The sequence below is a fragment of the Zingiber officinale genome, chromosome 10B (genome assembly GCF_018446385.1).
Source record: "Zingiber officinale cultivar Zhangliang chromosome 10B, Zo_v1.1, whole genome shotgun sequence".
In the NCBI taxonomy this organism is placed as follows: Eukaryota; Viridiplantae; Streptophyta; class Magnoliopsida; order Zingiberales; family Zingiberaceae; genus Zingiber; species Zingiber officinale.
The window spans coordinates 13,572,998-13,597,834 of NC_056005.1; the positions used below are offsets into that span (position 1 = coordinate 13,572,998).

At 41.7% G+C, this 24,837-nt stretch overlaps 1 protein-coding gene and 1 non-coding gene across 2 annotated transcripts in view; both read left to right on the forward strand.

The window, feature by feature from the left end:
* The first annotated feature begins 1,991 nt into the window (after nt 1-1,991).
* The window catches only part of LOC122030314 (probable serine/threonine-protein kinase PBL11), a 54,040-nt gene continuing 31,194 nt past the window's right edge, over nt 1,992-24,837 (forward strand). Inside the window, exons 1-5 of the mRNA XM_042589513.1 lie at nt 1,992-2,250; nt 2,796-3,187; nt 3,280-3,415; nt 3,672-3,808; nt 3,920-4,043. Of these exons, the coding sequence (XP_042445447.1) occupies nt 2,190-2,250; nt 2,796-3,187; nt 3,280-3,415; nt 3,672-3,808; nt 3,920-4,043 (850 nt within the window). The 5' untranslated portion in view covers nt 1,992-2,189. The remainder of the gene's footprint in view (nt 2,251-2,795; nt 3,188-3,279; nt 3,416-3,671; nt 3,809-3,919; nt 4,044-24,837) is intronic.
* LOC122030726 lies at nt 22,545-22,650 on the forward strand. The gene has a single exon (XR_006125576.1). It is a non-coding gene; the product is annotated as a small nucleolar RNA R71 (small nucleolar RNA).

Here is a 24,837-nt window from a genome sequence, read left to right on the forward strand (position 1 = left end):
CAATCTTGAGCGAACGGGTGGGGAATCATGGTCGTGCAGCTTCCCCGCTCGTCCAAATAATGGGACTCCTTCCATATCTCCTCATATCCTTCTGGGAGTCAGTGTCGCCGACAAGAGAGTATAGTCAACAAGAAAATCGTACAACGGAAGCTTCTACTGTCATGTCATGAATTTGCACGTCCTGTTAAGGAATGGTGTTAGAAATATTTTCCTAACATGTTTTTTTATAGGATAGTTGAGAAAATATACACGTACCTTGAGAAGCGTGCATGTCTGTTACTGGAGCATTATATAAAAAGGGTTCATGCATCGGCAGAGGGAAGTGTTATTTGTGCTTGAGCTCTCGTTGTTGCTACATTACTTCGCCTTCTTTCTACTATTCCGATGACTGACTTGAGTATCAGAAAATCAATGCCGGAGATCTTTTTCTTGACTCAACACTGATATTCTTTGTGTTACATAATAGAGTCGAGTTTTCACACGATCAACCAAGAAATTATATTCACAACCAACCGTTTTCACTATTTTCAAATAGAATCAGTGGGCTTATGAGTTATCTGTCGTAATACTTTGTAATTTACTTATATACCAAATTTGTGTAGGATGGAACAGGTTGTTCCTTCATTTCTGATTCGATGCTATCATGGTCAATTTTATTTATTTATTTTTTTCTTTTACGATGACAAGGTCAAAATATTGTTTCAACTTTTGACTAGGAGGAAACCTCCATTAGCTACGTGCTGTTCCGATTCATATTAAGATAATCGAAGTACTTTGAAAAAAAAATAAAAAAATAAAGCATTAATTTCAAATGTAAGTTTAAAACTTCAAATTCTTATGGATTGATAAAAAAAAAAAAATTAAAGAGCAGGCCCACTCAGTTGGCCCACCAGTGTCCGGCTGACAGCGCTGACGAAAGGATGATTATAGATCGAAAAGTCAACAGTGGACTCTGGAAATTTAGTTCATGTGAGATCCACCGACAGGGAAAATTGAGCATCCCATGGGACACGTTGTGGTGGTAAAAGATAAGTGTGATTCTCATACGAGCATTTAAATCTTAAGCCGATTTATATCTTTTTCAGGTAAGAAATCGCTGTACTAGGATTTCTATATTTAGCCCTAGGGCGGTGATACTGGACATAAATATTATCACCTTCTATGCCGAAATATCTAGATTAAAAATAATAATAATAAATAGTGCAAGTCAATCAACCCCAAGGAGCGGATGGATTAAGTTTTAAAATATCTTTAATATTTAATTTTTATAGAAATGTTTGTTTAACTTTTATTAACGTTAAACTGTCCTTTAGAAAAAAAATTTATTTTTATTATTGAAATAGTGTTTTCTTTAGTAATAAATAAGTTATTTAAACACTAGTTTAGAAGAGTAGAATAGATATTAATAAAAAAAATTAAGAAATATTTTAACATTAATAAAATTTAATTAATCGAATAAAACTACATGTCAATATATTTAAACAAATATATATCTTTTGGTAGAGAACAAGAAAAAAAAAAAGAGACAAGAGAGACCACCATAGGGGAGGAAATATGAGGGAGAGGAAAAAACAAAGAGGGGAAAGGTTTAGGAATTAAACAAAGGCGAGAGAAATTGAAGAAGACAAAATGAAAAAGAGAAAAGATGTGGAAAATTAATAGAAAGACAAAAAAAAATTTACATGTTTGAAGAACATCAAACACAATAGCCTATATGGATTGGTAGGTCCAATTCATCCAAATATTGTAACTTACAGAACGTGAAAGGATAGATCTACTGAAATAAACAAGACTTAGATACGGATAATATGTAAATAAATAATTTTTTTAAAAAAAAAAACAGAGCCAGAAGTAACTACCACAAATCAAAATATGGTTGGTGCGATATGAAATCAATTACTCTTTTGTAGAATTATTTCCTCTCAGGTCAGTATCATTGAACTTCAAATATATAAACACTTTGTCTTCTCCGAACGCTTGACTCCATTTAGTATAATTTTATCTTTCTTTTTTTTTAACAATTATTATCAGAAAGCAAACTTTGAACCAGTCGAGAAGCAAAGACTTTAATGGAACGTGTTTTACATTCTTGACGCGAGTGTATCCTTCGAAGTTTCAACTGTAGAACACATATCATTGTCTGTGAGCCAAGAGGGAATTGAGAAGGGCTGTTTGGGTGCCCTCTTCCGATGGGGAACCAGTGTGGGCGTTCTTCAAAGACTGCAAACGCCTCTTCTTCTCATGGTTCAAGTAAGATTTTTTTTTTCCCTCTGGTCTTCCATGTTTCTGCTATTTGAAAGAAGGAATTTTCCTTGGCTTTTTCCCTCTTGTGCTTGAATTACGTTCGTTTTCTCATTTATTTAACTTCTGTGGAAATCTTCCTCTCTAGATATCTTGCGTGAGACAAATTACTCAATTAGTGCTTTGGATAATCCTTTTGTCCTGTCATGTACCCGAAACAACTAAACCCTGTAAGATGATGAATTTCTCGCTCTAGAGAAGATGTTTGACCTAATAGCAAGCAGATTAACAGGACAGTTTTTCCTACATCTTGATAGCAGTTGCTAATTGCTATGCTTGTTTTGGGCTTCAGGCTGTTTGAGCATTCTATTTTCAATGATCGAGTACGAAAATCTAAGTGTTTCTTGTTGATTAATTAGTTGATAAAGCAAACATATAAATCCAATTTCGCCCATTTAATCAAACTGCCAACTAGTTCCTGACAGAACATCACTTCATTTTCCCTGAAACGAAACTTATTTGGAGAGGGAACTATACTTGTATGTAATTTGCAGAGAATCCTCTGTCCATGGATGGTGATTCCAGTCTAAAGAAATCATCTAAGAAAACTTCGACTGGATCAGACAATTCTGTTGCACAGTTGAAACGTGAGGCATCAACCAATCAGAAGTCCTTTAACTTGGACTACCACAATGCTGCTACTACCAATTTTAGCGAAAAGGAGGGATCAAAAACGGTCGGCCTGAAGTCCTTCAGCTTGACTGACCTCAAGAATGCTACTAAAAATTTCAGCTCCACTTCATATCTAGGTGAAGGTGGATTCGGTTGCGTTTTCAAAGGGTGGATCGATGAGCATACTTATGCTCCTACTAAAGCAGGAACTGGAATTGTTGTCGCCATCAAGAAACTCAAACGAGAAAGCAGTCAAGGATACAAAGAATGGCTTGTAAGCAACTGATATCTCACAGACACTTGATGTGCTTATGCACCTTCTGGGTTTCGCGTAATTAAGAGTCACCTTCATTGTGATGCCTGCAGGCAGAAGTGACCTATTTGAGCCAGCTTCGCCATGAGAATCTTGTCAAACTTATAGGCTACTGCTCGGAGGCGGATAGCAAGCTTCTTGTTTACGAGTACATGCAGAAAGGCAGCTTGGAGAACCATTTATTCAAAAGTATGTTCCTCTGACATTAGCTCTCAACATTGGAATATCATTTCATCTATCAATTCTGCTGAGGATTCAATTGAAATTATGCAATTCCTTTTGTTCCTTTATATTTGGTAATATTGATCTCATTGCTTCTATGCTATGCTTAATTCTGTCATGAACAAATGAATCAGCACTGTACCCTCCCACAACTTACAATTTTGGTTTTTCTTTTCGTCTCTGATTATATGTGAATGAATGGAAATCTGTTTATGCACTTTAGGAGGCGTACAACCCATTCCTTGGGCAACGAGGGTGAGAATTGCCATTGATGTTGCTCGAGGATTGTCCTTCTTACATGGATTAGAAACCCAAATCATATTCCGTGATTTAAAGGCCTCGAATATTCTCCTTGATACGGTAGTCTCTACATTGACCTGCACTGATTTGATATCCTGTTTAGCAAACTAATTGTATGAGTTCCTGAAAAACGACATGGCATAGTGAGTCTTACTAGCAAATAGTATGCAGGATTTCAATGCTAAACTATCAGACTTTGGCTTAGCTAGGAATGGACCTACTGGAGACAAGAGTCATGTCTCAACTCGGGTGGTCGGAACTCGCGGATATGCTGCTCCAGAATACGTTGCAACCGGTAAGCCCCACTCGAACGCAAATAAGTGTACTACTTGGACTTGTTGAAGGGCATTGCTTGTTTGTTACTGACGTAATTGTTCTCCACAAAGATAAATAGTTATGCCGCTACTTTGGTATCCTAGCTCCTAGATATAGATTATCACTAAAAGACGACATATATCAAACAACGGCAATACTCAGAAAACAAGAACAAAATCTTCTTGTTACAAATTTCAATATTATGTGGTCTGTAATATGGTTTAGTAAATTAACACTAAAAAAATAGATTTTAGCAACGGAATTAGAGATGGAGTTGAAGAGTTGTGAACTTTATTAAAAGTCATCCAGAATGTATGGATAGTGTCAAGTTATATTGTCGGTGTAATCATTCTAAATGTAAAAATAAATCTTTCCGTGATAAACACATTGTGAAAGTACATCTATGTAAAAAAGAATTTGTTCCTGTTGATTCCGGTAAATTCCGGAGTATGCAAACTGATCGTCGAGGCTAGTGTTCGACACTATCTCCGTAAACGATATTGCTCCGCTACGGTGCTTAACGGATTGTTGCAATTCGTTCCCAAGATACAACGACGACAATCGTCTCGGAATCGTAGCACTCCGACTTCCGAGACCAGCGAACCTTCTCGTAGGCTTCTTGGACTCTTGAATGCACAAGATGAGTGAGTGAATACTTGAGGAAGAGAAGATTAAGTTGAGTGATTTGATTCCAATCTGGAGGGTTCTATTTATACAGAAGGAAGAGGCTTTAGGGAGGGGTGTGACCTTTGGGTCAATTAATCTGGGCCGTCCGGACTGAAGAGTTATAACCCTTCACATAGCCCCTTTAATCTCATCCATCATATCTAAGAGTTGTGACCCTCAGATCTATCAGCCATCGGATCTGGATCCATTGATCCGATGCTTCAGATCATGTCTCATCCCAAGCCGTCAGATCGTGACTCATTGTGATCCAACGCTCTAGATCGCATCACAAGCGATCCACCATACTTCTTTGATCAACGTTGATCTACGGCTGCCATCCGTTCGCCCAACCAACTGTCCAGTCATCTCCCTTTGCCCACGAGGATGCCACATAGGCACTGTCATGTCAGGTACTAGCCTGACACGTCACCCGAGTGCCATGTAGGCACTGCAATGTCACCTGGAGCATAAATTTAAGCTCCTCAATGCGAAGTGCAAAGTGCGCCTACAAAGCGCTCATTGCGCACGTGGTGGGTGGCGGGCTCACAGGTGCGAGCACCTGCTCGCCCCTGAGCAGAGAGTGTCTGGTACTTTTCTGAGTTAACTCCAATAACTCAACATCATTAATAAGTAAGGAATGCACATCGGAAATTTCCGATGTGGGACTATTCTCCCTTGCATTTCCTTAATGAATAACCAACGTTATTTTGGGCCGACTTTGAACATTAATTTCTCATTCACCCTTAATCGGTTTTGAGCAAATTAATAGTCTAAATCTATCTACGCGAAACGTAGATTTCAATTTTGAAGTCAATTACGACTTTCAACAATTGATGGCTTCCGATTTTTCCTCCTCAAAATCGTATTGGTCCATTTAGGCCCCAATATCCAACAATCCCCCACATGAATGGAAATTAATGTAATGCGTGTATGCATGCTGACACTTTACAAGAGTCCAATCGATAAGTCACTGCATCGGGAGAGGTAGCTTGTGGCTTTGAACCTTCCGTAGTGGAATGCTATCGAATATACTAGGCTGCGCAGTGAACGTGATGTCTTGAACTGCTCAGCTGTTTGTGTATACTAAGACAATAACACCCACACAGAGACCTATCTCACCTACTTTAGGTTCTCATGGTTGGTTCCGTTTTGGCCATGGACACCATCTTGGATTCATGAGTGTTTCATTGAAGCGGCCTGTCTTCACACTCACATAGGTGACACTTCTATTAAGAGTATCCTATCATACTCCACCTTATAAGGTATAGAAGTCACTAAAAGCATAAGCTTAACCTCACTACATGAGGTAGGACAGCACAAATTCATCCTAGGATTGGGATAGAGATAAACTATCTCCTGTGCTGAACCACAACTTCTGAAACTTTGTTGTCCCATTGAACCAAGATCTTGGGATCTCCAGTCAACAAGGTTGGGTTTTCCACTTCAGTCGTTTTCAGTTGTAGATTTTTTAATCCCATTCCTCTTGATGAGCAGTATACTTGATCTCGACTCAACCCTTTCGTAAGAGGATCTGCCAAATTATCTTTGGACTTAACATAGTCGATTGCAATCACTCCATTCGAGATCAACTGCCTAATGGTATTATGTCTACGACGTATATGTCTTGACTTCCCATTATACATACTACTCTGTGCCCTTCCAATCGCCGATTGACTATCACAGTGGATCAGTACGGCAGGTACAGGTTTTTCCCAGCTCGGAATATCTTCCAAGAAGTTCCGCAGCCATTCAGCTTCCTCAGCTGCTTTGTCTAGTGCTATAAACTCGGATTCCATAGTTGACCGAGCAATGCACGTCTGCTTAGTGGATTTCCAAGATACTGCTCCCCCACCGATCGTGAATACATATCCACTAGTGGATTTGGAGTCTTTGGTATCTGATATCCAATTAGCATCACAATATCCCTCCAACACAGCGGGATATTTTCCATAATGTAATCCATAGTTCATAGTATATTTCAAATATCTAAGAACTCGCATCAATGCCTTCCAATGGGCGTCGTTTGGATTACTGGTGAAACGACTCAGCTTGTTGACCGTACAGGCAATATCCGGACGTGTGCAGTTTGTAAGATACATCAAACTGCCTATTATCCGAGAGTATTCCAACTGTGATATGGTCTCACCATGGTTTTTCGCTAAGTGTTGACTTAGATCCATAGGTGTTTTTACAGTAGAAAGATCGTACGCATTGAATCTTTTCAATACTGATTCTACATAATGGGATTGTGTTAGAACTATCCCCTCTGATGTCCTGAGAATTTTAATTCCCAATATAACATCTGCTTGACCCATATCTTTCATATCGAAATTTTTGGTCAACATTTTCTTTATAGTCATGATTACATCATGATTACTGCCCATTATTAGCATGTCGTCTACGTACAGACAGACGATTATATAGCCTCTGGGTGTGTCTTTGACATAAATGCATTTGTCACATTCATTTATTCTGAATTCGTTTGACAACATTACTTTGTCAAATTTTTCGTGCCATTGTTTAGGCGCTTGCTTAAGTCCGTATAACGACTTAACAAGTCGACACACCTTTTTCTCATTTCTTGGAGCTACGAACCCTTCGGGTTGCTCCATATAAATTTCTTCTTCCAACTCACCATTTAAGAACGCAGTCTTAACATCCATTTGATGTATTTCAAGGTCATACAGTGCTGCAATGGCTATTAGCACTCGTATGGACGTAATCCTTGTCACCGGTGAGTAGGTGTCGAAGTAATTAAGGCCTTCCTCTTGCTTGTACCCTTTGGCTACAAGTCTGGCCTTATACTTGTCAATTGATCCATCAGCTTTATACTTGCGTTTTAGTATCCACTTACAACCTAATGGTTTATTACCAGAAGGAAGGTCTACTAATTCTCAAGTATGATTATTCATGATAGACTCAATCTCACTATTGATAGCTTCTTTCCACATTGGAACATCGGGACTAGAGAGAGCCTCACTTAATGTTCTTGGTTCCATTTCTGACATGAAAGTCATGAAATCTGGCCCGAACGATTTCTCAACTCTAGCCCGTTTGCTACGACGTGGCTCTTTGTTTTGATCGTCAATAGTTCTTTTATAACAGCTAAGTTCGGTAACGACATTCTCGTTTGAACTTCCGTTGTTATCATTTTCAACATTTCCCTTCTTATTTGGGAATACGTTTTCAAAGAATATTGCATTCCGAGATTCTATGGTTGTTCCCACATGAATATCAGGAATGTCTGATTTGTGAACTAGGAAACGATATGCACTACTATTATGGGCATATCCGACAAATACCGCATCGAACGTTTTAGGTCCGATCTTTACTTGCTTTGGTTTAGGTACTTCGACCTTTGCCAAGCACCCCCACACTTTCAGGTATTTGTACGATGGCTCGCGGCCTTTCCATAGTTCATAAGGAGTTTTATCACTTTTCTTATGAGGGATTTTGTTGAGAATGTGATTTGCCGATAATATTGCTTCCCCCCCACAAGTTTTGAGGTAAGCCTGAATTTATCAACAAGGCATTCATCATCTCTTTTAGTGTCTGATTTTTACGTTCGGCAACACCGTTCGATTGAGGTGAGTAAGGAGCCGTTGTTTGATGAATAATGCCAGATTCTGAACAAAATTCATTAAACGGTGCACCATATTCTCCACCTCTATCGCTACGAATTATTTTAATTCGTTTGTCAAGTTGATTTTCAACTTCTGTTTTATAAGTTCTAAATGCCTCTAGGGCTTCGTCTTTACTTCTTAAAAGAAAGACATAACAGAACTTTGTGCAGTCATCGATAAAAGTAATAAAATACTTTTTACCTCCTCTAGTTTGCACAAATTTCAAGTCGCATAGATCACTATGTATTAACTCTAGAGGAGTCGTTGACCTTTCCACCGAATGAAAAGGTAGTTTCGTCATTTTTGCTTCCACGCACACTTCACATTTGTGTGTTCCATCAACATTGACGCTTGGTAATAAATTTAATTTGACGAGACGCTTTAAGAGTATTATTATGCACATGTCCGAGTCGATCATGCCACAAATTAAAACACTCAACAACATAGCTGGAAGCATTTATTTTATTACCATCAATATTTCGGAGTACAGGCATTACAACCATTTTGAATAGACCCTTTTCTAGGTACCCCTTTCCTACGAAGATATTATTCTTCGTAAGTACAAAGTTGTCTGACTGGAACACTAGCCTAAATCCTGCCTTAACTAGTGCCGCTCCAGAAACTAGGTTCTTACTGATGTCGGGAACATGGAGTACATCAATGAGTGTTAGCTCCTTTCCGGACGTCATCTTCAGAACAACTTTTCCGAGTCCGACAATTGGCGACGTCGTGGAATTACCCATATAGAGCTTCCTGCCATTTATCGGAGTATACTTGGAGAACATCGCCTTATCGGAACAGATATGACGAGTTGCTCCAGTATCAATGAACCACTGCTTCGGGTTGGTATCCACCAAGTTGGCTTCAAATACAACCGCAGTGAGATCCAAGTCCTCAAGAGAGGTTGATGTGGGTTCGCAGTTGCCTTGGTCCCTTCTTGGAATCTCCTGGGACAAGTCACCTGCCTTTCCACAGTTGTAGCAGGATCCCTTGAACTTCTTTGCTTGTGCCTTCTTCTTGAACTGTTTCGGCTTTTTAGCGTTCGGCTCGACCAGGTTGGACATATCGTCTATAGTCCGCTTGGTTCCTCTGCAGTCGGATAACTTTCGATTATCCTCCTCTATTCGTAGCCTCAGGATCAGGTCTTGCAGCCCTATCTCCTTTTGCTTGTGCTTTAGGTAATTCTTGAAATCCTTCCATGACGGAGGGAGCTTCTCAATTACCGCAGCAACTGCGAATGACTCGTTCAGCTTCATTCCTTCGGCGTCCAGATCATGCAGTATTAATTGCATATCTTGGACTTGAGATGAGACGCTCTTTGAGTCCACCATCTTGAAATCCAGAAACCGGCCGACGATGAATTTCTTCAGTCCGGCATTTTCGGTCTTGTATTTCTTCTCAAGCGATTCCCACAAAGATTTCGCTGTCTCCAATGAACAATACACGTTATACAACGTGTTGTCCAAGGCGTTGAGAATGTAGTTGCGACACAGAAAATCTCCGTGCGTCCACGTATCGCAAGCAGCCTTGCTACCGTCCGTAGCGACTGGCGGGTCTTCACGCAAAAACCGTACAAGGTTTAGCGTTGTTAAGTAGAACAGCATCTTCTGCTGCCATCTTTTGAAGTCGGCTCCGGTGAATTTCTCCGGCTTTTCTCCGTGCGGAATGGATGTCGGAACGGCGGTCGGAATGGCGGTTGGAACGTCGTTGGTAGCCATATCAGTTTGTACTGAATATCGTTTACGACTGTTGTTTCCGGTAAATTCCGGAGTATGCAAACTGATCGTCGAGGCTAGTGTTCGACACTATCTCCGTAAACGATATTGCTCCGCTACGGTGCTTAACGGATTGTTACAATTCGTTCCCAAGATACAACGACGACAATCGTCTCGGAATCGTAGCACTCCGACTTCCGAGACCAGCGAACCTTCTCGTAGGCTTCTTGGACTCTTGAATGCACAAGATGAATGAGTGAATACTTGAGGAAGAGAAGATTAAGTTGAGTGATTTAATTCCAATCTGGAGGGTTCTATTTATACAGAAGGAAGAGGCTTTAGGGAGGGGTGTGACCTTTAGGTGGATTAATCTGGGCCGTCCGGACTGAAGAGTTATAACCCTTCACATAGCCCTTTTAATCTCATCCATCATATCTAAGAGTTGTGACCCTCAGATCTATCAGCCATCGGATCTGGATCCATTGATCCGATGCTTCAGATCATGTCTCATCCCAAGCCGTCAGATCGTGACTCATTGTGATCCAACGCTCTAGATCGCATCACAAGCGATCCACCATACTTCTTTGATCAACGTTGATCAACGGCTGCCATCCGTTCGCCCAACCAACTGTCCAGTCATCTCCCTTTGCCCACGAGGATGCCACATAGGCACTGCCATGTCAGGTACTAGCCTGACACGTCACCCGAGTGCCATGTAGGCACTGCAATGTCACCTGGAGCATAAATTTAAGCTCCTCAATGCTCCTCGCGACGATGCGAAGTGCAAAGTGCGCCTACAAAGCGCCCATTGCGCACGTGGCGGGTGGCGGGCTCACAGGTGCGAGCACCTGCTCGCCCCTGAGCAGAGAGTGCCTGGTACTTTTCTGAGTTAACTCCAATAACTCAACATCATTAATAAGTAAGGAATGCACATCGGAAATTTCCGATGTGGGACTATTCTCCCTTGCATTTCCTTAATGAATAACCAACGTTATTTTGGGCCGACTTTGAACATTAATTTCTCATTCACCCTTAATCGGTTTTGAGCAAATTAATAGTCTAAATCTATCTACGCGAAACGTAGATTTCAATTTTGAAGTCAATTACGACTTTCAACAATTGATGGCTTCCGATTTTTCCTCCTCAAAATCGTATTGGTCCATTTAGGCCCCAATATCCAACAGTTCCAAATTATGACAATTGGTACTGTCACGGAGAGCTAATTAGTGACGGAATTTTAATATTCCATCGCTATATTTTTATATAAAATTTAAAAAGTTATGATAATTAGCGATGAAAATTTAATATTCCATCTTTAATTAGCGACCAGTTTTAATATTCCGTCGCTGTCTAGCGACGGAATATTAAAATTCCGTTGTATTTATATATGAATTTTTAAAAATTATGATAATTAGTAACAGAATATAAATGGGTCGTCGCTATATAGCGACAGATATTTAAAATTCTGTCTCTGCTTAGCGATAGAATATTAACTTCCGTTGCTAATGTTTGTATATGAAATTTTAAAATGTTACATAAATTTACAACGATAATTATTTATTCGTCCCTATTTAACTATGGTTTTTAATTATTACATTACAAATCTTAGCTAAAATTAGTAAACAACCATCTTTAATTTAGCAACGAACTATTTAATCTCATCACTAAAATTAACGATGGTTAATTTAATTTCGTTATTAAGTGACGTGAGCGACCAATTTTTCAACGACGCAATAATTGGTTACAAATCAGTCGTTAAATGAAAATAAGGACTGATTAGGCTTAATTTTGATGCAGTAATGATGAAGGGTCCCACCTGTAAGAGGATCAGTGGCCGACTTGAAAGCGGGGTTGGATAGATGGTGCCCGCAAATACTCGCTTCTTTCTATAATGTTAGTGCGCAAGCGGAAATACAAACAAACAAATAGAAAGACTAAAACTAAGAAAGGAAATGCAAACCAATACACGTCAATGTAACGTGGCTCGGAGATAACTTGCTCCTACTCCACAGCTATCCGTAAGATGGACAATCCCGATCCTTCGGTGGATTAGCCCCTGGCAAACTCCGGCTACTCAAGCAACTCCTTGTGGGTGAAGAAACCTCACCACAACACCAACCAAGAACACTTGGACACAAGAGAACCTTGAGCACTTTGGTGACTACTAATTAGGCTTTAACCAAGTCTAATTTTGTCACCTTGGCCAGTCATCCCAAGCTCCTTTTCATAGAACTTGGAAGAAATCAGCAAGCTGATTTGCCCGTTACCAGTCGACTGGTCCTTGCACCAGTGGACTAGTGTCAGCCCAACGGTACTCCAACGGCTCTTTACCAGTCCACTGGTCCTTGCACCAGTCAATTGGTGCCTAGCCGTTCGGGCACAGAAGCTCTCTGTGCTCACCATCAGTCGACTGGTCCAGTACCAGTCGACTGGTACAACCCTAAACCTAGGGTTTCCCATCCCGAGTACATTTCTCTCGCACTCGGACCCTCACGACTTACTTGACTCTTCTTTGCAGCTTTGACCTCTTGCCTTCAAGCCTACTTCTTTTGGCTCTCGTCCCTTGGATGCATCCAAGCTCGCGGCTCGTCCGCAATGTCATCCTTCGCGTATGCCTCAAAGTCGCTTCCCTCGACCCTTGTCCTTGCTGCCTTGTCCACGGTCTCTCGGATGCTCCATCCTTCACCGGACCCGAAGCCATCAAGCTGAATCACATGTGTATCCTACAAACCTGCACACTCACATACACATATCAAATAACGAGGGTAATCCTAACTTAAATCCTTTGCCCAAACACCGAAACACATGGTCGCATGGACCATTAGAATTGCTCCAACAATCTCCCCCTTTTTGGTGTTTGGCAATACGTTTAAGTTAGGGAAAACAAATAGCAAATAAATATGCTAAAAATAATGGACTTACGATGCCAAGGCTACTTGGACTTACACCGCCGAAACAAAATACAACATGCATTGGAACCTATCCCAAGGCTCCCCCTACGCAAAGGCACTTAAGATTTTCCTAACTAAACCTTACTTCTCCCCCTTGCCCAATGATCCTGTCCGAGCGCTGAGTCGACGGACGCTGGGGACGTGGCATTCTCCACTGCTGATCCGACTGGTGGCGTAGATCTCCGACGAACCTACAAAGAAGCCGAGCCGGGAGGGGTTTCCCGGCGACGACCCTCCGACGCTCAAGTCAGGCAACGAAGAAGTAGAGTAACGTTACTGTGGCTACAGTGATCAAGATTCCATACCTCCGTCGAAGTCTGGGGGTCCTTATATAAGACCCCGTGGAGGCGTAGGCACGCTTCTCGATGCATGCACGCTTCCCCAAACATACCTCAGTAGGGTTGTGTCAGAAAAGCATGTCTGACACCATTCCGCAATCATCCGAGCATATCCCGGATGTGACGGTGGAAACTTCCACCATACGATACTCTGTCCACTTCGACCGCCGACCGTGCTATTTGTCGGCGGCAGATGTCTCGAGGATGAAGTTTCCAGCTGCCCTTTTTGTCTCCTAGCGCTCTTGTCTGCTTCCGGGCCGAGCGGAACAGCCGCTCGGCACTCATTGGCTCCCAGGAATGCACATACCTCGGCCCGGGCGGGGAAGGCTTGCTCGTGTTCAGAATTGTTCCTTATTGTTCTGCGGCTCGTACGAGCGGCCCGTCCGCCTAGCCATAGACTCTTTTACCTTGAGTGTCGAAAACCCGACCCCTGGTCGGGCTGTCTTTCGTCCGGTCCGGGGATCCTTGGCCGGATGTCCGGTCAGCCGGATGCTTGGGTGGATGTCCGGTCAGCCAGATGCTTGGGTGGCCCGCCGGTCCGCTCGGCGTGACATCTGTCCGCTCGGCCTGACCTGGGGTTGACCCTCTTGACCATTGACCTCCACGTGTCGTTGACCTCCTGCCAACGAGGGTCCCCCATCCTTATCACCGGATCACATGCCTTTCCTCCAAGTCTAGTCGAAGGAGGCACTAAGTCCGACTGATTGGACCATGAGTTTGATCGAGCGACATCCACTCTGCCGCTCCTGAAAGTGTACCTCCGTTCGTCTCTAGGGAGGTCCATTCAGCCGACCGGCGAGTTGATGGTTGTGCCTTGGTAGTTTTGATTTCTATTTGCCGCTTGTCGCGCTACCACTTCTAAGGATGGTCGGAGTTGGCGGGTCTCCTCGGAATTCGTGTCAATCCTCATTAAGCTGCCCACGCGCGAGTAATGATGTTCATTAAATGCTGCCCTATCACTGACCACCACTTGGCGAGTCCGCCGTCATCGTACGGCGAGGGCGTCAGCTTCGATGGGACAGATGTCGGTTCAAATCCGACGGTCCGATGTCATCGTTCCTTTCGATGACCTGGATCGAACGGCTGTTGTGGTCCGCGCCCTAGGTTTATCAGGCGCCGACGCTGATTCTCCTTCTATCGTTCTTTCCTTCGCGCTTTTGGTGGTTCCTCTCGCGACCATCCTCCCAACGTTCGCTTGCCTCGGCGCCCCGACGAACTTTCGACTTCCTTATTCACGCTTCGCCTCCCAGTAAGCCTTCTCATATCTTTACCTTCCTTCGTGTTTTCCCTACCGGTGGCCTTTGCGCCAGTTCGATACAGTTTCGATCTCCTCCGTCAACCCTTTCATTCTTTCCTTGGTCCTTTCTTCCTCGGTATTGTTCTGGCGATGGCTAGCACCTCGCAACCTTCCGATCCCTCTCCTGGCCTATGGTATATGACCATGATAAGCCGGTTTGACGAGGATGACACGGGACGCTTCCTTAACGAATTCGAACTTCCTCCTGACCATAGACTAGTTTTGGCCACCTCTTCCGATCAGCCCCACAATCCGTCGACCGGCACTGTTTGCTTCTTTCGCGACCAATTTGTGGTCGGTCTGCGCTTTCCTCTATATCCTTTTATCCCTGAGGTTTGTAATTATTTCCGCATCCCGCTCGGCCAACTTGTCCCCAACTCTTTTAGGTTGTTGTGCGGCGTAGTAGTCCTTTTCAAGATGCACGACATTCCCTTAGTCTCCAGAATTTTTCATTACTTTTACTATCCCAAACAGTCCGAGTGGGGTACTTTTCCCTTCCAATCACGGATCGGTCTTGTCTTTTTCGACAAGATGCCGACCTCGAACAAACATTGGAAGGAAAATTATTTTTACCTTTGCTTTCCCGAACGGCCCTCCTTTTGCACCCAATGGAAGACCACTTTGTCGAGCCCGCCGGACCTGGGTAAATACAAGAGCCAGCCAGATTATCTTCATGCAGCCAATCTATTAGCCGGCCAGAGGTTCAGTATCAATAAACTACTTCACGAGGGGGTGTTATACATATTCGGATTGAGCCCGATCCGAACGAAGCTTCCGAGCAGCATGGGTAAGCGCTTTCTCTGTCCCCGCTCCTTTTGGTCTAACTGATTTATTTTTCTTTTATGCAGGTGAAATCATGTGGCGCGCCAAGGCCACCGAGCGGATGAAATTGAAGGCTGCCGAAATAGAAGCAGCAGCGGCTAAGGAAATGGTCGATCTGGGAATCGTGTCGGTCGGCTCACGTGAGGGCGAGAGCGAAGAAGCTCCAACAGAGGCCCGAGAGTCCACCGGCCGGATCCCTGCGACCGGAGCGATCGGTAATGCTATATCGTCAGCTGGTCAGCCTACCTCCGAAGATGTGGGGCAGTCGGCCGGTGACTCCCCCTTGATAACACGCAAGCGGCGCTGAACGGATCTCACAATTGTGGAACCAGTGACTGTGCTAGTTGACGCCCCCTCTGAAGCGGTCAACCCAGTTCCTGCTTCAACCGAGGTCATCTCTTCGGACCGCACTCCTTCTGTTACACTTCGCAAGTGTACGGAAATGTCGCAAGTAATATAAAAGATTATCGTATCCACAGGGACTGGAATAAGCACTAGAAATGTCTCAATGTGAATTAGCTAAACAACTATCCAATCGTTTCAAATGCAAAGTGAAGGTAAACAAATCTAATATTAAAGATCAACAAACAAGAGTTTAGTGTTTTAGGTTATGATAAAGGGAGATTCTAGGAGTTTCGGTTTCTTTGTAAGGTTTCTTGAATGTAAATGGTTCACCAATTCTTATCCCTCAATTGTCAAACACTTGTAGAAAGTTGTCGGTTCTCTCTTGCAATAGATAACCGGCTAAGGACTGAGAAATGTATCTAAATATAATCAATTAGACGTGAACCTACGTTGTCCTTACACAGAAGCGCACCTATTACTATGCCTTCCTCGGATATCAATATAGAAGCCCACAACTTATTAATCTATCAAGATACAAGAAACTAATCACAAAATCCATCCTACTCTCTTGAATATTCCTATTTCCTCTTCAAGATTATCTCTCAAACATCCTTACACGGGCTTGCACCTGTCACGTGGATCCCTCGGATGATCGAGTGAGAGTTTATCTTTACAAAGTCCACAAGAAATCCAAACAATCAATCAAGAATGAGAATTAAGCACAAATCATCATTAATCATTCAAGATCTAATTGACACAAGCAAGACAATGTCATTGAAACAAGAAAATGGCAAATTCATATGAGATTACATCAATCCATCATACAAATACTCCCTTAATCCTAGAATACAATATCTACTCCATGAATCGAGGAAGAATACCCGAAGAAATAAAGATTACAAGCATTTCTTAAATCCCCAATCCAAGAAACCAAGAAAAGGGGAAGGAGAAAACTTATCTACGAAGAAGCCTCGTCTTCGGATCCAATCCTCGCTCCGGAGTCGAAATCGTCAAGAACTCCCTTAGAATCGCCCAGAAATCCTCCCAAGAATGGGAGGAAACCACCAAATCTTGCCTTCTCCCAAAGGGGGAGAGATCCTCTTTCAATTCATGAAGGAAGGTTTAAATAGAGGAGGAACCGACGACACGGCCGTGTGAGATTCACACGGCCATGTCCAGTTCCCTCTCTGCCAAAGCTGCATGGCCGTGTGACTCCACATGGCCAGGACCCTACTGTTCTCTGGAAGTGCTACACGGCCGTGTGGTGCACACGGCCACCACCTGCTTGGTCTCTGGAAACTTCACACGGCAGTGTGATGCACACGGTCACCACCTGCTTGGTCTCTGGAAACCTCACACGGCCGTGTAGATGCACACGGCCATGTAAGGCATCTGCTCTGATTTCTTCAAATCAAGACACGGTCGTGTGAGATTCACACGGCCATGTCCTCTTCCCTTCCTGTTAAGACTACACGGCCATGTGTGGTACACGGCCTGATACTCTCTCCCTTCAATTACTTCCAAACTTGCCTGAGGACGCATAATCTTCACCAATTTCGACTCCTGTGTACAGAAAATGCACAAAAAGCAGATCTCCGAACCAAAAGAGTAAATATGCTAAAAGGAAAGCTGGAAGTATAAAAATGCATAGATCAAGCATGCTCAAAGTATGTAAATGTGCGTAAAAACATGCATAAAAGAGTATATAATCTACGCACATCACACCCCCAGACTTAAACCTTTGCTTGTCCTCAAGCAAAATACTGCAGTCTAAATTCATATGTTCTACAACACATTCATAAAACCTAGTGCACTTTCCTAATTCTATCAAAAAGTTTCATTAACAAGCATGATCATGGAAACAAGTAAAGTATGGTTCAAGCATAAGAATCTTGTGCACAGTGTAAAAGTAACTCAACACCCTTCAAGTTTCAATCCACGTCCTAGTCAAGTCGTCATCAAATTTGAATTCCTAATGTTTCCAGTGAAAGACAAGTAACCAATGATAGGCACTTACTCACCATTCACTTGGTTCATATTTCTCAACTAACCCAAGGTCTCAAAGGTGTGCTCAATCTCAAGAGAAGCTAAGCAGTCATTTCCCCAGTAACCTAACTCGGTCTCAAAGGGGTGACTTGCTAGATTCCACTCATGACAACTGTTTTTTATATCTTTTTTTTTTTATAAGTGTTTGCATTGTGCAAAACTTATTCACAAATGTACTTTAAACACACATGTTGGGATATTTTGATTTTTCCAAATGAGCTTTAATGATTTGAGCCTCATCCAGTAACCAAAATGAAAGTTGAGAAATCACCATGGAAACCAAGTACTAAGCAAACAAGATGAATCATGACTATTTCAATGACATCAACTATTCAAGTATCAAGCACAAGTGTAGTGAAGATAAAATCCTTAAGGTTGAACCAAAACTAAAACTCATCACCATAAGATTCTTAGCTTATTAATGCTTCCCAAGATAGAAAAAAGAACTACACAAAGTTTACTACTAGCATCATTCGAACATCATGAATCAAGACAATAATCGTGCTAACATTTCACTTGAATCCAAGAAAGCATATAAGTGAAGATTTGATGTTCTCAAAAATATTTTTGCCATGATTATTTCAAACACAAGCAAAATAAAGCAACAAGTAATGAAAATAAGAACCAACGTGAAAAACTAACAAAAACTAAAAACTGAAAACCAAACTAAACAGTACATGACACCCCCCCAGACTTAAACTTTTCATCGTCCCGATGAAATCAATATGGTGGAGGAGGTGGAGGTGGACGAGGAAAAGGGGGTCTACGACGTGGTTGGCCAATAGGAAAACTAGGAAAACCTGGAATCTCACCCAAAGATCTATGATACTCATATAAAGCATCTACTTGTTGGCTAGTAAGTGTCATGCTCTGCATAAAATCTCTCATCCTAGCCTGATCAGTATCATAATCCTGCACAAACTTAGCCACTTGACCTTGAAAATTCCTCGTAAACTGAAAATGATTTTGTACCTCCCTAAACTGATCATCAGATAAAGAGAAGCGACCCTCCAACATTTTTCGTTGGGCATCTTGCTTCTCATGAAGTGATTCTAGAGACGTACGAAAATCTGAAAAATCAAACCTAGAAGATCCCGTGCCATATGCAAAAGAATGCCTAGCAGGCTCCATAAAACTAGAAGGCTGCGGGTGTCCAAATGACGAGGGCTCATGATGTGGCTCAGTGTCTCCAGGTATAGAAGGGTTATCCTCAAAATCTAACTCAGAAATTACCCAATTAGCCGGGTTACGAATAGTAGTTCGTTCAGGAAAAGGAAGGGGTAAAGGAGAACCACTCCTCCTAGGAAACACGAAACCATTCTCATCCCGAACGATCATTTTCATAGCAAGACATGCATCAATGTCAATCATGTCATTACCATGAATTATTTCCAACCCATCAACATCAAGATCTAAATTATAAGCTATTCGTGTAATCAAACCACCAAAAACAATTGATCCCAATGATGCCCTAGCAGATCTTAATAAGGTTTGAACAAAATGAAATCCAGAATCAAATTCAACCTTATAAAGCATAGCCCATAAATCATAAAGCTCTATCTTTTTAACTACCCCATCACTCTCTCCCCTACCAAAAATAGTTTTACTCATGACTCTATGTAGATACCTAAAGATGGGGTTTTGCATATTGGAGGCCTTAGCTCTTGAAGGCTCATAAGGTTGATCTAACCCAGTTATTGCATTCCAAAAAAGATTCCAATTAAACCTTGGATCAAACCTACGAGGGCTCCCGGTGGTTAATCCAAAACAAGAATTAAAGTCACTAAATGTCCATAGAAATTCTTGATTCATTAGTCTAAATGAGACTTTTCCAAAATAATCATCTTCATTAGTAAAATGGACATCCAATGAACTTAAAAATTTCAAAACAAGACGAGGATATGTAGGCAAATGTGTGTACATAATATCACTCCACTCCAAAAACCCAATCATCAAATCTACATCTTCCCTAATTCCAAGCATATCAAGAACAGTTGGGTCCATATATCTAGTACACACTATCTTTCTATTGACAAGAATTGCAAATCTAGTTACTTGATCATCATTTCTAAACACAATATTGAATTCATTGTCATTACCTTCGTTGCGTGAAGTCCTTTTGCCTTTTCCTTTCACTGGTTGTTTTCCTTTGTCCCTTGATGGCTCCTCCTCTTTGTCCCCACTGGATCCACCACCTCTTTTGCGAAGTTTCTTCAAAATGTTGGACATCTTAATGAGTTTAGATAGGGGAGGAATTATCTAGGGTTGGAAAAATGAAACTCAAAGAACAAAACTTCAAAAAGCAAAGATCTTAGGTTAGGAGAATGAAAAGTCCAAGTCTTAGAGAGGAAGAGAATCCAGATCTAAGAGATTTTGAGAGATTAGAGAAGAGTTTTTAAGAGATTGGGAGAGAAAAAGATGTTTTGGAGAGTTGGGGGTGTGCGGAACACGGCCAAGATCTGGCCGTGTGAGGTAGAAAGAACACTTTTAATAGCTCCCCTACACGGGCCGTGCAGATCCACACGGGCCTCCCCCTCTTCTTTTACTGGTTTCCTCGCACGGCCGTGTCTGGGACACGGCCTCTCCATCTTTCTTCTCGGGACTCTTTGCACGGCCGTATTTGAGACACGGCCTAGACCTTTTTCTCCTCGGGATATCCTACACGGCCGTGTCTGGATGACACAGCCCAAGCACTTCCCTTCTCTGCAACCTTTGCCTGGCCGTGTATAGCACACGGCCGGGCTCTGTTTTGCACCTAACCAGAAAACAAAATCAAAAGAATGCATCAAACTAAAAGAAATTAAAACACAAATCCAAACTAACTAAAAGAACCCTTGGGTTGCCTCCCAAGAAGCGCTTGTTTAAGGTCTTTAGCTCGATCAATCTTGATCATTCACTTCTTTTCCTCGCCCTTGGAGGACAGATATACTTTTCGTTTTTGTTGGGAGATCTTCTCCCAACATCTTCCACCACATTGTCTCCTTCATTTGGTGGCCTTCCATGAGGATGGAAATTCCATTCCTCAAGTTTATAAATGCTTATCCTGCTACAAGCATTTAAAAGAGACGAGACATGGTTAGAGATATTAGATAAATCATATTCCAACCTTTCCTTACCAATTACCAAAGAAAGCTTATGATTTTTGACATCAATTATAGCTCCAGCTGTAGCAAGGAAAGGTCTTCCTAATATGATAGGAATCCTAGGGTCCTCTTCCATGTCCAACACAACAAAATCAGTGGGAATAACATTCCCATCCACCTCTTCTATAATACCCAAAGGGTACCTGCAGGAATGATCGGCAAGTTGAAGTGTCATAGTAGTAAGTTTAATGTTTTTGAGACCTAATTTATTACAAATTGAATAGGGAATGAGGCTAACACTTGCCCCCAAATCACAAAAAGCTTTTTCAAAAAATTCTTTTCCTATGCTGCAAGGAATATAAAAGCTCCCTGGGTCCTTTAGTTTTGGGGAAGTGTTCTTCTCAAAAATAGCACTACATTCCTCACTAAGCGCAATGGTCTCAACCTCTCCTCTTCTTCTCTTGTTTGACATGAGATCCTTCAGGAATTTGGCAAATCTAGGCATTTGAATAATAGCATCAATAAGAGGTACCTCTACACAAATTTCCTTAACTTTTTCTAAAAATTTGCCAAATTCTTCATCTTTCTTGCGCATTGTAAGTCTCTGAGGAAAAGGGACAACTTTGCTCTGATGGTTCAGTGGAAGAGTCTCTTCAACCTCAATGGTACTCTCCTCATTAGCTTGAATTCGATTTGGTATAAGAGGAGAGAGCTCTTCTTCTTTTTGTATCCCTTTTGGAGCAGTCACTTGGGAGTCTCCCAAGGTCCGTCCGCTCCTAAGCTCAATTCTATTGCAATGCTCCATAGGATTCACATCAGGTTTTCCTGGAAGTTGTCCTGGTGCTCTGGATGATGAGGAAGCTAGTTGGGCAATTTGACTATCCTGGATCTTTTGATGCTTTTCAGAATTATCCATTCTCTGAATGAGCTTTGCTAAATCTTGCTTCATTTCATTCTGACTTGAGATAATTTCTTCAAGCATCTTTTCAATATTTGACTTTGGTAAGCCTTGAGAAGATAGATGTTGAAAATTTTGTTGCCCAGCTTGAAAATTTGGTCTTGCCCCCATAGATGGTCCTTAATCTTGATTATTTCTGTAAGAAAAATTGGGATGGCTCTTCCATCCAGGGTTATAAGTATTTGAGTATGGGTTGTTCTGCCTTTGATTGTAACTCATGATTGCATCACATTGTTCCAGTTGATTGATTTGTGCAGTGATAGCTCCCAATGGACACGAGTCATTTGAATGCTCTGAACTCCCACATACTTCACAAGATGTACTAATAGCATTGACCATATTAGCACTAGTCCCCATATTCTCAAATTTCTTTGTAAGAGCGTCCAATTTTGCAGACAAAAGAGTGACCGCATCTACATCAAACTTCCCTGATGCTTTAATTGTTGGGTTTACATAAGAATAGCCACCACTTCTTTCATTTGCCCATTGATGATGATTTTGTGCTACACTGTCAATAATTTCTTCAGCCTCATCTAAACTTTTGTTCATAAGTGCCCCTCCAGCAGCTGAATCAAGGGACACTTTGGTATGATAGTTGATACCATTATAAAAAGTGTGCAACACTAACCATCTTTCCAACCCATGATGTGGGCATTGTCTGAGCATACTATTATATCTATCCTATGCTTCAAAAAGAGATTCTGAGTCAGTTTGCTTGAAGCTTGCAATTAAATTCCTCATATGAGCGATTTTGCTTGGTGGATAGAATTTATCAAGAAACTATTGCTCACACTGCTCCCAAGTGGTGATGCTATTAGGGGCCAAAGAATTCAGCCATTGCTTTGCCCTATCTCTTAGAGAAAACCCAAATAATAATAATCTAACTGCATCTGAAGGAACTCCATTCATTTTCATGGTACCACATATTTTATAAAAGACCTCTAAGTGTTGATTGGGGTCTTCATGAGGTCCTCCACCAAATTGGTTCTGCTGCACCATAGATATAATTACGGGTTTGATCTCAAATTTATTAGCTTCCACTGAAGGTCTTGAAATACTAGATCGAAAACCTCTTGCATAAGGTGCTGCATAATCCTTGAGTGGTCTATTCACCATGTTCAAATGTTCTTGTTCTTCAATTTGCCTTTGCAGAATTCTTCTTTTATGGAAAGTTCTGTCAATCTCAGGGTCAAAAGGAAAGAATTCCCCTGCAAAGTTAGATCTTCGCATACACAAGAACAAGATAGCAAATGTCAATTCAACAGAAAAAGAAAAATAAAGGAATCAAAAATGCAGAATTGAATTTGTACAAAAAGAATTAACAAGAAGTAAAAGTTATACAAGAAAGTAAAAACAGAAATCTAATGATTAGTTACAACTACGCAATATGAAAGGAAAACAAATGTTATGTTTACTCTAACTCAATTGATAATTCCTAATGTTATAGCGCAGTCCCCGGCAATGGCGCCAAAAACTTGTTACACTCCGCAAGTGTACGGAAATGTCGCAAGTAATATAAAAGATTATCGTATCCACAGGGACTAGAATAAGCACTAGAAATGTCTCAATGCGAATTAGCTAAACAACTATCCAATCATTTCAAATGCAAAGTGAAGGTAAACAAATCTAATATTAAAAATCAACAAACAAGAGTTTAGTGTTTTGGGTTATGATAAAGGGAGATTCTAGGAGTTTCGGTTTCTTTGTAAGGTTTCTTGAATGTAAATGGTTCACCAATTCTTATCCCTCAATTGCCAAACACTTGTAGAAAGTTGTCGGTTCTCTCTTGCAATAGATAACCGGCTAAGGACTGAGAAATGTATCTAAATATGATCAATTAGACGTGAACCTACATTGTCCTTACACAGAAGTGCACCTATTACTATGCCTTCCTCGGATATCAACATAGAAGCCCACAACTTATTAATCTATCAAGATACAAGAAACTAATCACAAAATCCATCCTACTCTCTTGAATATTCCTATTTCCTCTTCAAGATTATCTCTCAAACATCCTTACACGGGCTTGCACCTGTCACGTGGATCCCTCAGATGATCGAGTGAGAGTTTATCTTTACAAAGTCCACAAGAAATCCAAACAATCAATCAAGAATGAGAATTAAGCACAAATCACCATTAATCATTCAAGATCTAATTGATACAAGCAAGACAATGTCATTGAAACAAGAAAATGGCAAATCCATATAAGATTACATCAATCCATCATACAAATACTCCCTTAATCCTAGAATACAATATCTACTCCATGAATCGAGGAAGAATACCCGAAGAAATAAAGATTACAAGCATTTCTTAAATCCCCAATCCAAGAAACCAAGAAAAGGGGAAGGAGAAAACTTATCTACGAAGAAGCCTCGTCTTCGGATCCAATCCTCGCTCCGGAGTCGAAATCGTCAAGAACTCCCTTAGAATCGGCCAGAAATCCTCCCAAGAATGGGAGGAAACCACCAAATCTTGCCTTCTCCCAAAGGGGGAGAGATCCCCTTTCAATTCATGAAGGAATGTTTAAATAGAGGAGGAAGTCGGGCGCCACACGGCCCCACGACACGGCCGTGTGAGATTCACACGGCCATGTCCAGCCCTCTGCCAGTTGCAGTGCAGTGACTCCACACCGCCAGACCCCACTTGCTCTGGAAGTGCTACACGGCTGTGTGGTGCACACGGCCACCACCTGCTTGGTCTCTGGAAACTTCACACGGCAGTGTGATGCACACGGCCACCACCTACTTGGTCTCTGGAAACCTCACACGGCCGTGTAGATGCACACGGCCATGTAAGGCATCTGCTCTGATTTCTTCAAATCAAGACACGGCCGTGTGAGATTCACACGACCATGTCCTCTTCCCTTCCTGTTAAGACTACACGGCCATGTGTGGTACACGGCCTGATGCTCTCTCCCTTCAATTACT